At 40.4% G+C, this 13,419-nt stretch overlaps 1 protein-coding gene across 1 annotated transcript in view; it reads left to right on the plus strand.

Moving 5' to 3' along the window:
- ZSWIM4 (zinc finger SWIM-type containing 4) overlaps positions 1-4,559 on the plus strand; it is a 32,797-nt gene extending 28,238 nt beyond the window's left edge. The window contains exons 12-14 of the mRNA XM_039368339.1: positions 153-316; positions 1,186-1,267; positions 1,466-4,559. Of these exons, the coding sequence (XP_039224273.1) occupies positions 153-316; positions 1,186-1,267; positions 1,466-2,352 (1,133 nt within the window). The 3' untranslated portion in view covers positions 2,353-4,559. The remainder of the gene's footprint in view (positions 1-152; positions 317-1,185; positions 1,268-1,465) is intronic.
- Positions 4,560-13,419: the final 8,860 nt, after the last annotated feature.

The following is a 13,419-nucleotide window of genomic DNA, read 5'->3' on the forward strand; positions in this document are numbered from 1 at the left end:
GCAGAAGTCAGGGGTCTGGGGGCTCATAACATCTTCCCTTCTGAAAGCAGAAAGGCCTTGTTCCTCAGAATAGCCAGTTGGAAGATTGGGGCCAGTCTTCAGCTCCAAGGCAGGCGTCTCATACTGTGGACTTTTATTATGACTCCCCGCAGGTGACCCCAACTGGCTGCGCATGGTCCTGGGCTCCATCCAGCAGAATATTCATTCACCAGCCTTGCTGTTCAAACTGGCCCAAGATGCCTGCAAGACTGCCACACCAGCCAACACCCCTCCAGACACCACCTTACTTAATATCTCCCTGGAGCTTGGCCTGCAGGTGAGGGTACATCTGGGCCTCTGATTCTTTGGGAGGGGTTCCTTAGGGCTACTTTGCTGTTGTCTGAGGAAGATGATAGACCAAAACATCTGGGGTACACATTTGGGAAAAACTGCAATAGAGGATGTGTAACAAAAAAACTAGACAGGCGCTCTTTTGTTAGAACCATTTTTGATCTGACACGGTTCTGTAATAGATTCCATTTCCTATAACAATATATCACCCTCCCAAACACATACAATAAACTAGGGTACAATCTTCTAGCAAGTTTTTCTGTTCATGCCTTTTTGAAATAAATGAGAATTTTGAGGTGCGTTAACTCTGTGCCTCTTAAAGTTTTTGTTCTTAATGGATTCTGGCTTCTGCCTTATGATAAATAATGGTTAGTGAAATAAATCCCTGGTAGTTTGCTTTTTGCTGTGTTTTTCCTGGGAATTTCCAGTTCTTATTTGTTCATGTACTTGCTTGGCATTCAGATGAAGCACAGCGTTTTAGCATGTCTTTCTCTTGGGAGCAGACATGCCATTTCTTACCAGGCAATAGCTATTTATTCATCCACTTCTCCTTCCAGACTGCACCTTAGAGCAGTGCTTTTCAATCTTGGCAGCTTGAAGATACGTAGAGTTCAGCTCCCGGTATCAGCCCCCCCCCGCCTCCAGCAAGCTGGCTGGGGAATTCTGGGAATGAAGTCCACATATCTACAAACTGCAAGGTTGAGAAATGTTGAGGAAGTTGTTTTACCTGAGGGCCACCCATGGACACAGATGCTGGGTTGCAGAAGCAGCAAACTGCTTGGACCCAGCGCAGAATGGATTGCACGTTTTGTTTTTTCTTTATCACTTTACCGCTTTCCACCGCTTCTCCCCTAGGTGATGCGCATGACGCTCAACACCATGACCTGGCGTCGTAGGGAAATGGTGCGCTGGTTGGTCAGCTGTGCCACTGAGATAGGTGAGTAAAAGGGACTACTGGGTATATGCTCCTCTTCTAGATTGTTCTGAGGTTTCCCAGAATTTAGGATGGGTCTGGCTTTTTTTCTGCTTACCTCCACGTAAGTCCCATGCTGGTTTTGGGTTTTCCCTTTGGAATGTGAGTACTTGATGATTTTGTGGCTAATCCCAGGTTTCCCCCCACTTTCCCTGCTTTTAGGAGTTCAGGCCCTGATGAATATTATGCAGAATTGGTACACACTCTTCACACCTATCGAGGCTACAACTATTGTGGCAGTGACCGGGACCACACATGCCACGCTGCTGAGGCTGAGCCTGAGTACTGGGCAACGGGATGAGCTGTGCAGTTGTGCCCGGACACTGGCGCTGCAGTGTGCCATGAAGGACCCACAAAACTGTGCCTTGCCAGCCCTGACACTATGTGAGAAGAACCATGCAGCCTTCGAGGCAGCCTACCAAATTGTGCTAGATTCTGCAGCCTCAGCTGGCATGGGCCACTCCCACCTGTTCACCATAGCCCGGTATATGGAGCACCGTGGGCTGCCCGTTCGTGCCTACAAGCTAGCTACTCTGGCCTTCTCACACCTCAACATTGCTTTCAACCAGGACACCCACCCAGCACTCAACGATGTCCTGTGGGCCTGCTCCCTTAGCCAGTCCCTGGGGAAGAACGAGTTGGCCGCCATTGTCCCACTTGTCATCAAGAGTGTGCAGTGTGCCCCCATGCTCTCTGACATCTTGCACCGTTGGAGCCTTCCTCCCCCAGGTCTTGCTTCAATGGGCGGAGGGCGCCGTGGGGCAGGCAGCACAGGTACTGGCGGGAAGCTCTTTGCCATGGACAAGGCCCCCCTCTGCCAGCTGCTGGAGGCCGCCATGGCTGCTTACATCAGCACCACCCATTCCCGCCTCACCCACATCAGTCCACGGCACTATGGTGAATTCATTGAGTTCTTGGGAAAAGCCCGTGAGACCTTCCTGATGGCCCACGAAGGGCACCTACGCTTTAGCCAGTTCCTTGACAATCTCAAACAAACTTACAAGGGCAAGAAGAAACTTATGTTGCTTGTACGGGAACGCTTTGGCTAGGGGGTATTTTGGGAAAACATGCTTTGACTAAGGGGGAGCAATCAGAGGGACATTTCTCCCCCTTGATCAGAAGCACTCTGGCTTGGAGGGGGGGGGCAGAAAGATCAGTTTTCCTTGGGGCACAAGGAAAATCTGAATCTGTGGCCAGGCAGAGCCTGAGTTTGCTGCCTACATTCAGGAACTCTTTATCTATGAGCATTCTCCTCCCATCCCCAGATGAAGACCTGAGCAGATGGGGCTGGGCTTCAGGCAGGAGCCTCAGAAGTGAGGGAGGGTGGGCCTGCATCTCTGGTGCTGGGCACAGACTCTTGTGAAAAGGTCTCTCTAGTTCTTTCACTGGCCCTGTCAGTAATGCAGGAAGGATCTGAGCCTGAACTTGTTATAAGATTGCCGATTTCAGTATTAACTTGTAGGATGGTAGGAGTAATTCCCCACCTTGGTTGAAGGCTCTGGACTTAGTATGGTCTTGCAGATGGTGGGCATGAAAAACCCGTGAAATTTCACAGCTGCTGTTCTGATCTTATATTTCAAATGCAGTAATGGCGGAGGTCTGACTTAGGTGTGCAAGTTAGAGGGAGATAGGTAGGATCATACCTCCTGTTTTCTAGTTAAAATTCCAAAAGCTTTCTCTATTCTCTCTCTTTTCTCTATGGTCCCACACCTCTGTGCACCTGAAGGAACAACCTCTGCTTGTATAGAAGAAGCTGGGAGCCTAGAATATCTTTACAGAACTGGGATGTTACCTAAGGCCCCATTGCCTTTTTGCATCCCTAGCATTCGAGCAGCTGGTACCAAATCCCTCATGTCTAAGAATTCCTCAGACAAGACTAGTGAGCTGACATTATTTCCTGCTGGAAGAATCAGCAGCCGAGTTAATATTTGTTCGCACAAATGGGATACGTTCTAAGATTCATCTGGTTGGATTCTACGAAGGAGGTAGATAGACTAGATGTCCTCAGCCAGGGACTTTCCTTGTTTTTCATGGAAGGTAGCTTTGGATGAGACCAGAAGAGCACCCAGTCTTCAGCATGGACTCAGTTGCACATTACATTCCTCCCCTTCCTCCAAACCGTCATGTTAATATCGCATAATGGCAGACGAGTGACTCAGTCACTCACTTTTGTTTTGACTGTACAGACAGAAACCATTCCACTCTCCCAAATTATGCCAGACATGTCTCCTGAACACTGTTCGTTCCTCTCACAAATCTGTCAGTATTTCAGCTTTCTCTCAACTGTGCTCAGGGGTCACAGACTGGCTCCAGACCCTGGCTTGCACTGGGGGGAGGGGGACCCAGGACATTCAAAGGGGCTAGTGTCCTATTCTGTAGCTGTCCCTCTTTAGCTTTGTTTCCAGTTAATGCCCCTCAGACTCCTACAACTGAAGGATTCCTATTCTGTCTTCTCCAGCAACCAGTTCCTCCGGAGTTGCTAGTAGATAGGCAGTTCATACCTCAAAACCTCTCCCTTCTTTTGGGCCAAGACAATGGGACACGAGACATTTTGCCACTCTAGTAACTCTACCAGGCAATCCAAGAAGTGCATCTTCCATATTCCTTGGAAGTGCTGAGGATCTTTTGGATGCATCTTTTGGATTGTTATCTGCCTATTGGTACCCTTGCAATGTTGCTGCTTTAGGTAACTGGTTGGGCTGCCAATGCAGTTGGCCTGCCTCTTCACAAATGACTGATGTACCCCGTGGAGTGGTGGTGGTGGTGGTAGTAGAGTTCTAAGTGGCCACTAGCAGGGTGCTCCGTACTTCCACAAACATCCTGCTCCAAAATCCCACTTGTTTTCTGCTGGATAAAACCTACTCAGGAACAAACCACAACAAACTCATGCTACTAATTAGATTATTGTGAAGACAAGATTATGTTTAAAAAGTTAATATATATATATCTCTCTCTATATATATATCTTATATGAAGAGGCAAGGGGTCCAGGCGGCTCTCCTTTCTGTGCGCGTGGGGCTGCGTCCTGTGCTCGGCACCTCTCAGTCCTTAGTGTTGGTGGAGATGTTGGTGTGTTGCACAGCTCCACTTTGGAGCCAGCTAGTCAGTTAGTTGAAAAGGGGTGGGGGGAGGTTATTTCTTTGTTTTCCTGTATTAAAAAAAAAAATCCTGTAATTTTGTAATTTTTTTCTATTTATTGAATCATTTATTGTATTATTTTGTAAAGGTTTAACATAAACTGCAACTTTTTTTTTCTTTTGGCTTCTCTTTTGGACATACAGTGTGGTCTTTGTTTCTGTTTCTTTCTTTTCAGAGGTCACAGGAAAGTCTGCTTTTCTAAGTCAGGCCATGTGTAATTTCTTCAACCTAGCAAATGGGCAGGGAAAACACAGGCTGGATACACCATGGGGTTATGCATTAACTCTCAATTGAAAATCCAAGATCATGCACTATGTATTCGAGATAAAGTAGCTTTTTTCCTGCCAGAGAAATATTTACAGTATCTAAATACCATGCAGCCTTTTCTTCTTAAAGGTACTGTAGATTTAATGTGGAACCACTGGAACAGAGTAAGTTTTAATAACTTCTTGCACATTGGGACTACTGCTACACACCCTAGTCATAAGAAAATTCTTGAGAGACAGGGACAAAGGGCAAGGGAGACTAGGCTGACAAAGGTGCTTTGTGTGGCACAAAGTCCAGGTGAAATGCTTCTGGGTTCATGCAGTCTTCTGCTGAGGTAATTTCTCCTCCACAGGCTGCCACCAATTGAATGGGACCTGCTGAAAAAACCTGCACGGCTTTTGCTGCTTTCCATAGAGCTTTTCAGAGGAGAAAGTCCTCTGCGCTTCTTTTTTAGATTAGATATAGGATTACTTGCCTTCTGTTCTGAATTTCCCCTGAATGCACACTTCTACCTGCCAGAAATGTTAACCATTTCATTAAGGATATATACCCCAAAGTGACAATGTTATCCTTACAGCACATGGAAAAACAAAGTTGTAGAATGCTAAAAGCAACAGCAGCAGTTCTTTTATTTTTATTTATTTATTAACTCTATGTGTTGCCCATCTCAATTGGCAGAAACCTAGCATCAGTATAATGGTGCACCCCCAAAGGGAGATTTTTAAAAGAGTCATCTCCTTCCAGAACCTACTAAGCCAAGTGGACATCCCTTAGGAAGATGTTCCATAACCTCAGCAGAAAAGATCCTGCCTACTTTCCATTTGCTGGGTTTGCAATAGTGAAATATTTCATTACTTGTTTAAATGCTCAGTTTGCATCAGCCCATCACAGCCTACCGTAATATAATCAAGAAAAAGTTTTTTTTAAGGAGGTGGTTAAAATGGTAAGGCTTGTGTGAATGCAAACAAAAGGATCTTCTAATTTAAACTTTGGCTTCCACAATTTTGAGTGTCAACCTTTGCATCGTAGGCAGCTTAAATCTACAGTGCTCAAGTCTTCTTTAAGAAGAGATGCTTCGAATTCCAAGTGAAGGGATAGATTTATGGCTGAGATTCTATATTCTGCTGGGCTGGAGAGCTGTGCCAAGTTAAACTGAACGGGATTCCCTCATTTGAGGTTGTTATAGGATAGTTCTCACAATTTGCCTCCTCTCTTGACCTATGAGGCAGAGTTCTGTCTCTCGCATGCTCTGTTCTCAAACCTGTAACTTGAAGTCTGCTCTGAAACCTATATCTTGAAGGATCTGGCAGCCATGAAGCTAAATAGGTTAAAGTAGGGAATTCCCTTAAGAAATGCATTATAACTGCTCTCAGTGGATCACTGGTGTGATTGTAGAGGTGGGAACCTGCATTTGAGGCTCTTGGGCAGCAGCAAGGTCAGGGGCACCCCACAGAAGGCTACTGCCATTTTTGTTTATCACAATGGCCCTGAAAATATTGGTTCAGGTCGTTGAAAAAATTAGAAGATAGTTTCCAATCACCATCCAGGAAGCCCACCTGGGACAGATCAGCATAGGAGAAGCCAAGCAGAAGCTACTTTGTGAAGGGTCACTTACAACTGCCCCTGTGGATTGGATCATGGGTTGGTTGTACCACGATGTCTTCTCTGTTAAGTCTACCCACCAGACCTGGCCCAGACTGGTTTCATCAGCTAGGTAACTGCCTACCTCAAGATTTTGGCTCCTTTGGAAATGGGTTGGGGTGAGGTCTCTGTCAATTCTGCAATGATGTCCTGAAACTACAAACTCTTTGTTTCTAATAATACTCTTGAGCGAAACTCAATAATTCCAGTTTGGGTATTTGCTTCCAAGTTACATGGACCTTAGTCACAGTGATATAGCAGGTAATGATTAGCACCCAAGTTTAATTATTAGGTGGACCGGGAGCTGCCTGGGCAGAGAAAACAAGCAGTTGGACAAGAGTGAATCAGCTATTTTAAATTACTTAAAACATTACTTTAAAATCATTTAAAATGGTTTTTAGGATGCTTCAAATGCTGCCTAAATGCTTTGGTAGTATCTAATAATTATAATTTCCTAAACAGTAATGTGCATCCATTTTTATGTGATGGCTACTATACCCAATATACTATCAATTGAAAAAAAATAAATTTACTAATTTAAATCAAAGAAAAAATAATAACATCCCCAGAGTATGATCCAACCACAATAAAAACAAGCAAAAACTAGAAACAGTTAAAATTAAATAAAAGCAGTGATGTCAATATACAAGAGGATATTGTATTCATGGTCAGAGTAAAATCAACACTTAAATCTATAAATTTGGAATCTCTACCAACTAACAAGTAAGGCTTGTAATCAAACAGTACCACCATCTAATTTTACCAACTACCATTTTCAACATCTCACAACAGCTTCTATTGATTGGCTTGTTTTATTTATTAAATATATAAATCTTAAACTCAAAAAATGGACCTGGAGTGAGAATGGGGAAGAGAATTCCCTTATCAAGTTCCCAAAGTTCCCGTGGCTTCTTTTGTTCTTACAGCATGCACAAAGTGTTTATGTGGGGGAAATGGAACAGTAGTGAAAGCCAATCTATAAAAGTGAGATGTTTAGAACAAGCAGATCTGCCTACATTTCTTGTTCCTTTTCTGGGATTTATCCACCAAAATTTACCATCCCAGCTTAGTTTGCAAACAGAAATCCAGTGTTGATTTCATTCCAAAGACTTACTATATATGGCCGTTCCTGGAAAACAGGTTGAAGGAAAACGAGACAATGTCTTGGTGTTTCCTTCCTTTGAACCAAACCTGTCAAGTATCTCTTACGGCTGAACACTTGAGAGTCTTAGACTAATGAATTCTTCAGTCCAAGTTCTTCTCCTATATGCTGTTGTCTCCAGCCCAAATGAAGTATCAGGTTCCTGAAGGCTTCATGATTCCATGATGTTACTGTTTCTGAAATTTTGGACTCAATTGTGATCATAATTATGAAACTATTCTATTTTCTTTTACCTATGGAAGCCATAGTTAATAGTAAATTAATTGATTTAAAAGCACCATTTCTGGAGAAGGTTACACAACTTAGACAATATTTACAATTGCTATTAATATGACTCTTCCATGTTTTGGCAAGAGGCTTTGACCAATCAGGCAGGTGGATCCAGCGCAACTTAATCCAGTGTCAGTATATCTCTTTCAGCAGGTCTGTTTTCAAAAACATACCTGGATGATTAAAGTATTTTAAAGTTTAAAACAGAGAAAATAAAAATGGTACAGTTGACAAAGCTCCCATTAAATATGCCATATTGCGCTGTCTCTATGACAGTTTTTTGAGTGATGATGTGTATATAGGAAAGGTTATTGATGGTAGAGGAGCAAAATCAACAATGAATGCCTAGTCAACAGAAACTGACACACCCTCTACACGATGAAAATTAAATACAAGAACTTCCTGCAAGTTTCACTACTTACTATTTTTGTACCGTTTACAAGTTCAAATATGACATCACTGAATATGGCAAGTGCTGATGTTAGGACACCCTTTTACTCAGTATCTTGTAATACCTCTTCTGGCAAAAAGTAAGGATATCCAACATTTCCTGTAGTCCTGCTTAAAAACTGGTTCTGTTTGTGGATTTTTTCCCCATTCCTCCATGCAGCTGAATTTTCTTCATATTCGCTGTTTATTTTTTATTTTGAATCTGCAACCAATTGCACATAGACTGGATATCTGTTCAAGTTTGATGAAAAGTAAGGGGATTAATGCTGAATTATAGAGAAGTTTGGTTCTATTCATTTACAGAATCACTGAAAGACACAATTTGACTGGGGTGAGGTGGGGTGAGGGATAAACATTTGCATACAATTATACATTTGAGAGCTGGAAAAGTTAATTGAAATCCCATGTTAGTTAGTTCATCTCTCCTCCATAGTACGTGCATTTCCATTCCAAATTATTTCTAAATTTTTAGAACAATACGTACCTTTTAGGCAAAACTTGTTCTCTTTTGCTGTTTCCTTCTGAGATTTATACCTAGCCAACTTCCTGGCATGGTTGCATCTATACTAGGAAGTTGGCTAGATATGAAGAAGTGAAGTCAGCAGGTGAGTCTGGATGCCATATACTTTTCTAGATGCTCTGTGACACCACAGGATTCATGCCCTGATTGGCCAACTCAGGCTTGATTCTAGCTTGTGGTTCCATTTGGAAGTGTCTGCATGGCCGTATCTTCACCAAAGGCAGTTCTGTTTGGGTGATACATACAATTCCCTGAACTTGGTTGGGGGAAAAAATGGTTTGTCTGGTAAGATCAGGCCATGTAGAAAGGAAAAACTACCATTTCCCATCAGGATTTTTTTTTTAAAAAAGTGGTATTTCTACAAGTCTTCCTATTCCAATGAAAACCTTCACATAGTGTGATCTGATAAATCTTCCTGCAGTGAGCAAGATCAAGATTCCCCACTCCGGCTCTGGGAAGTCCAGGGGAGGGTTTGGGAGGTTGGGAAGGGGGGGTGAGGTGGGGGGGGTATGGGAAGGGGATTTGTTTCTGTAAAATGTAAAAATTTTCAATTAAAAAAAAATAGGTAAGTAATGAAAAAAAAAAAAAAAAGATTCCCCACTCCGACTACCAAATGATGTGGCTGTGAGGATCCTCTACAGGCTGGCCTTAAGGCAGAAGCATGAAGCCACTTGGGAAATAGGTTGTTCAATTCCTTGCAACACTGCTGAAGAAGGCTGAGCATGGTTTTAACAGATGTGGGAAAGAAAATGTCTTGGGTTCAAATTTTCTGCTGGGCTGGAAATTCAATTCATCCTTCTAATTCCCATTTTGAAGGCTGCACAATTACCTGCAGGCATAGAATAGAATAGAATAGAATAGAATAGAATAGAATAGAATAGAATAGAATAGAATCTAGAAGGGACCTTGGAGGTCTTCTAGTCCAGCCCCCTGCTCAAGCAGGAGAAACTTTACCATTTCAGACAAGTGATTGTCTAGTCTCTTCTTAAAAATCTCCAGGGATGTTCAAACTACAGATATAAACAATTATTTAGGTAAAGTTAACTTTCCTAAATTAACAGAAGATCAGGAAAAAGAGATTAATGGCTTAATTACTAAAGAAGAAATTGTTACAGCTATTAAACAATTGAAATTGGGCAAAGCGCCGGGTACGGATGGGTTGACATCTATCTATTACAAAACTTTAGTAGAAGAGATGACTCAACCATTGTGTGAATTGTTTAATAACTTATTACAGGGTTTAGAGATCCCTCCATCTTGGCGTAATGCATTTATATCATTGATTCCAAAAGATAATCAAGATCTTACATTGCCTAAAAATTATAGGCCTATATCTCTTTTAAACGTGGATTATAAAATCTTTGCAAAAATTTTAGCTAATAGGTTTATGGGGATCTTGCAGAGTTTATACATAAGGATCAATCGGGTTTTATAACTGGAAGGTATATGAAAAATAATGTTAGACAAATTATTAACTTATTAGAGTATCTAGAAAAGAATAACCAAGTCTCTGCAGGCCTGATATTTTTGGATGCTGAAAAAGCCTTTGACCAAGTGAATTGGCAGTTTATGTTATGTTTAATTAAGGAGATGAATTTTGGACAAAATATATTACAAGTATTATCTAATATATATCAAAAACAGACTGCTCAACTTATTGTAAATGGGGGTTTGTCAGAGGCTTTTGTAATAGAAAAAGGAACAAGACAGGGATGCCCGTTATCTCCGTTATTGTTTGTTTTAACATTGGAAATTTTGTTGATTAAAATTCGGGAGTCTCAAGAAATAAAAGGAATAGAAATTAATAAAAAAGAATATAAATTAAGAGCCTTCGCAGATGACTTGGTTGTTACTTTGTCTCAACCTACCTGTTCGGTGGTAAAATTATTACAATTGATTCAACAATATGGATGTGTTTCTGGTTTTAAAATTAATAATAATAAGACCAAAATATTAGCTAAAAATATGACTAATGGTGATAAACAGGTTTTAGTTAACTTAACAGATTTTGAAATTGTTGATAAGGTAAAATATTTGGGGGTCACATTATCTGCTTCTAATGCAAAACTGTATAAAAATAATTATGAAAAGCTGTGGATGGAGGTACAGAAGGATTTAAAAAACTGGAACAATCTACAGTTATCCCTTATGGGTAGAATTGCAGTTATCAAAATGAATGTCCTGCCAAAGTTTATTTTTTTGTTTCAAATGTTACCTATTTTAAAGAATGAACGTAATTTAGATGAATGGCAAAAAGGTATTAATAAATTTGTTTGGGCAGGGAAAAAACCAAGGGTGAAACTTAAAATAATGCAAGATTTTCGTGAGAGAGGAGGACTCAAGGTACCAAATATGAAATTGTATTATGATGCTGTAGTATTAACATTGATCAGCGACTGGGTGAATTTAACAAATATAGAAATACTTCATTTGGAAGGTTGGGACTTACTTTTTGGATGGCATGCCTATTTAATATTTAATAAAAAAGTGGATTGGGTTTTTAAGTCTCATATTATAAGAATCTCTTTGCTTAGAGTGTGGAGAAAGTATTATAAAAGTGACTTCAAAATACCATTATGGGCTATACCTCGGCATGCCATAGAAGGCATAAGGAAAGGGGTTAATATGGATATGGTCTCTTATGCACAGTTACTTAGATGGGATGGCCAAGATTGGCAGTTAAAATCTTTGGAAGAATTAACGCATGAAAATTTAACTTATTCATGGTTCCAATACAGACAAATAGTGGACAGATGGAAGATGGATTGTAAAATGGGCTGGCTTAGAGAAGATGAAGCTCTTTTAAAACAAGTAAGAGATCAAAGGCCAACCCATATTAAGAGAGTTTATGGGGTTTTAGTGGAATTGGACTCAGAACCTGAATTAGTTAAAGATTGTATGATTAAATGGGCACAGAATATTGGTGAAACGATTTCAATGGATACCTGGGAACTTATTTGGATAAGAAATGTTAAATTCACACAAGCGCAAAATTTAAGAGAGAATTTTTATAAGATGTTTTATAGATGGCACCTTGATCCAAAGAAAATGTCCATTATGTACCCTAATCTGCAGCCGAAATGCTGGAGATGTGGACATTTGGATGCTACTTATTATCATACTTGGTGGACGTGTAAGCATATAAAAGCTTTTTGGATTAAGATATGGTGGAATATCCAAAGAATTTTTAAACGGAGGGTAAAATTTACTCCGCAATTATTTTTACTAGGTATTGTTACTGATTGTGATGCTAAGGAGGTTATATTGATGTTAAATTTGATTACAGCCGCTAGGCTGTTAATAGGGCAATATTGGAAGAAGGAATCCTTGCCTACTTTGCAAGAGTGGTTTCACAAAGTTTCGTATCTGGCAGAAATGGCAAAGATTTCGGCTTTTTTAAAGGAGCAATCTCAAGAGAAATTCTTTGCAGTATGGGAAAAATGGATAAATTTCATACAATATAATTTGGATATGGAAAAATATCATTTAGCTTTTTTATAACTTGTAATGATTGTTTTTTCCTTCTTTCTTTCTTCCTTTTTTCTTTACGTATTATTACTTATATATTTTTTTTATATATATATGTTCTATTTTTCGTCTATTTTTTTTTCTCTCTCTCTCTTTTCTTTTTCCTTTTTTTTTCTCTTTTTCTTAGTACATATTATTCATTTTAAAGCTTATGTTATGCATATTATTATTATATATATTATTATATATATTATTATTATGATCTTTATTATTTTTATTAATTATCTTATAAATTGTAAACGTTATTTTTTAAAATTTGTTAAATAATCCTATATTCAGTTCTGGGAAGTCGGGGGGGGAGGGTGGGGTGGTTTGGGAGGGGGGGGATGTTTATTTGTAAAATTTTGAAAAATTTCAATAAAAAAAAAAAAAAAATCTCCAGGGATGGAGCACCCACGATTTCTGGAGACAAGCTGTTCCACTGGTTAATTGTCCTCACTGTCAGGAAGTTTCTCCTCAATTCCAGGTTGCTTCTCTCTTTGGTCAGTTTCCAACCATTGTTTCTTGTCCTGCCCTCTGGTGCTTTGGAGAATAACGTGACCCCAGTTTTTTGTGACAGCCCCTCAAATACTGGAATACTGCTATCATGTCGCCCGTTTCTTCTTTTCTTTAGACTAGCCAAACCCAAGTCCTGCAGCCGTTCTTCATATGTTTGTTTTAGTCTCCAGGCCTTTAATCATCTTAGTTGCTCTTCTCTGAACTTTTTCCTAAGTCTCAACATTTTTTTTGTAGGGTTGCAAGGAGCACATGGAACCCATCTGACAGGGACAGCTCACATCCTTTTTTCACTGTTATACCTTATACAATTGGGCAAAACCTGCACAGTGCTAGAAACCTTCTAAAGGGCTTGAGACTGCCATACCACAAAGCCTTGCCTTCACTTTCTCCCTGAAAACACCCCCTCAATTGCCCAGCACAGATTGATCCTTGACCAGGTAGGTAAAGTAAAATATTGTTTCCCCAAATGTGGTCCACTATAGGACCTGGATCCCAGTGTACTCCAGTTCCCAGCTTATGGAAAAGCATAATTCCATTCTGGCAAAGGCAGTTTTACTTTCATTTCAGATCTTTCCCATCTGTTTGATGAAAGATCTTATGTTCCTGTCTTTTCTAACAACTTTGAAAACAGAATGTCTGACA

The sequence above is a fragment of the Crotalus tigris genome, unplaced genomic scaffold, assembly GCF_016545835.1.
Source record: "Crotalus tigris isolate CLP2741 ecotype Arizona unplaced genomic scaffold, ASM1654583v1 scf7180000020745.601501, whole genome shotgun sequence".
Lineage (NCBI taxonomy): Eukaryota > Metazoa > Chordata > Lepidosauria > Squamata > Viperidae > Crotalus > Crotalus tigris.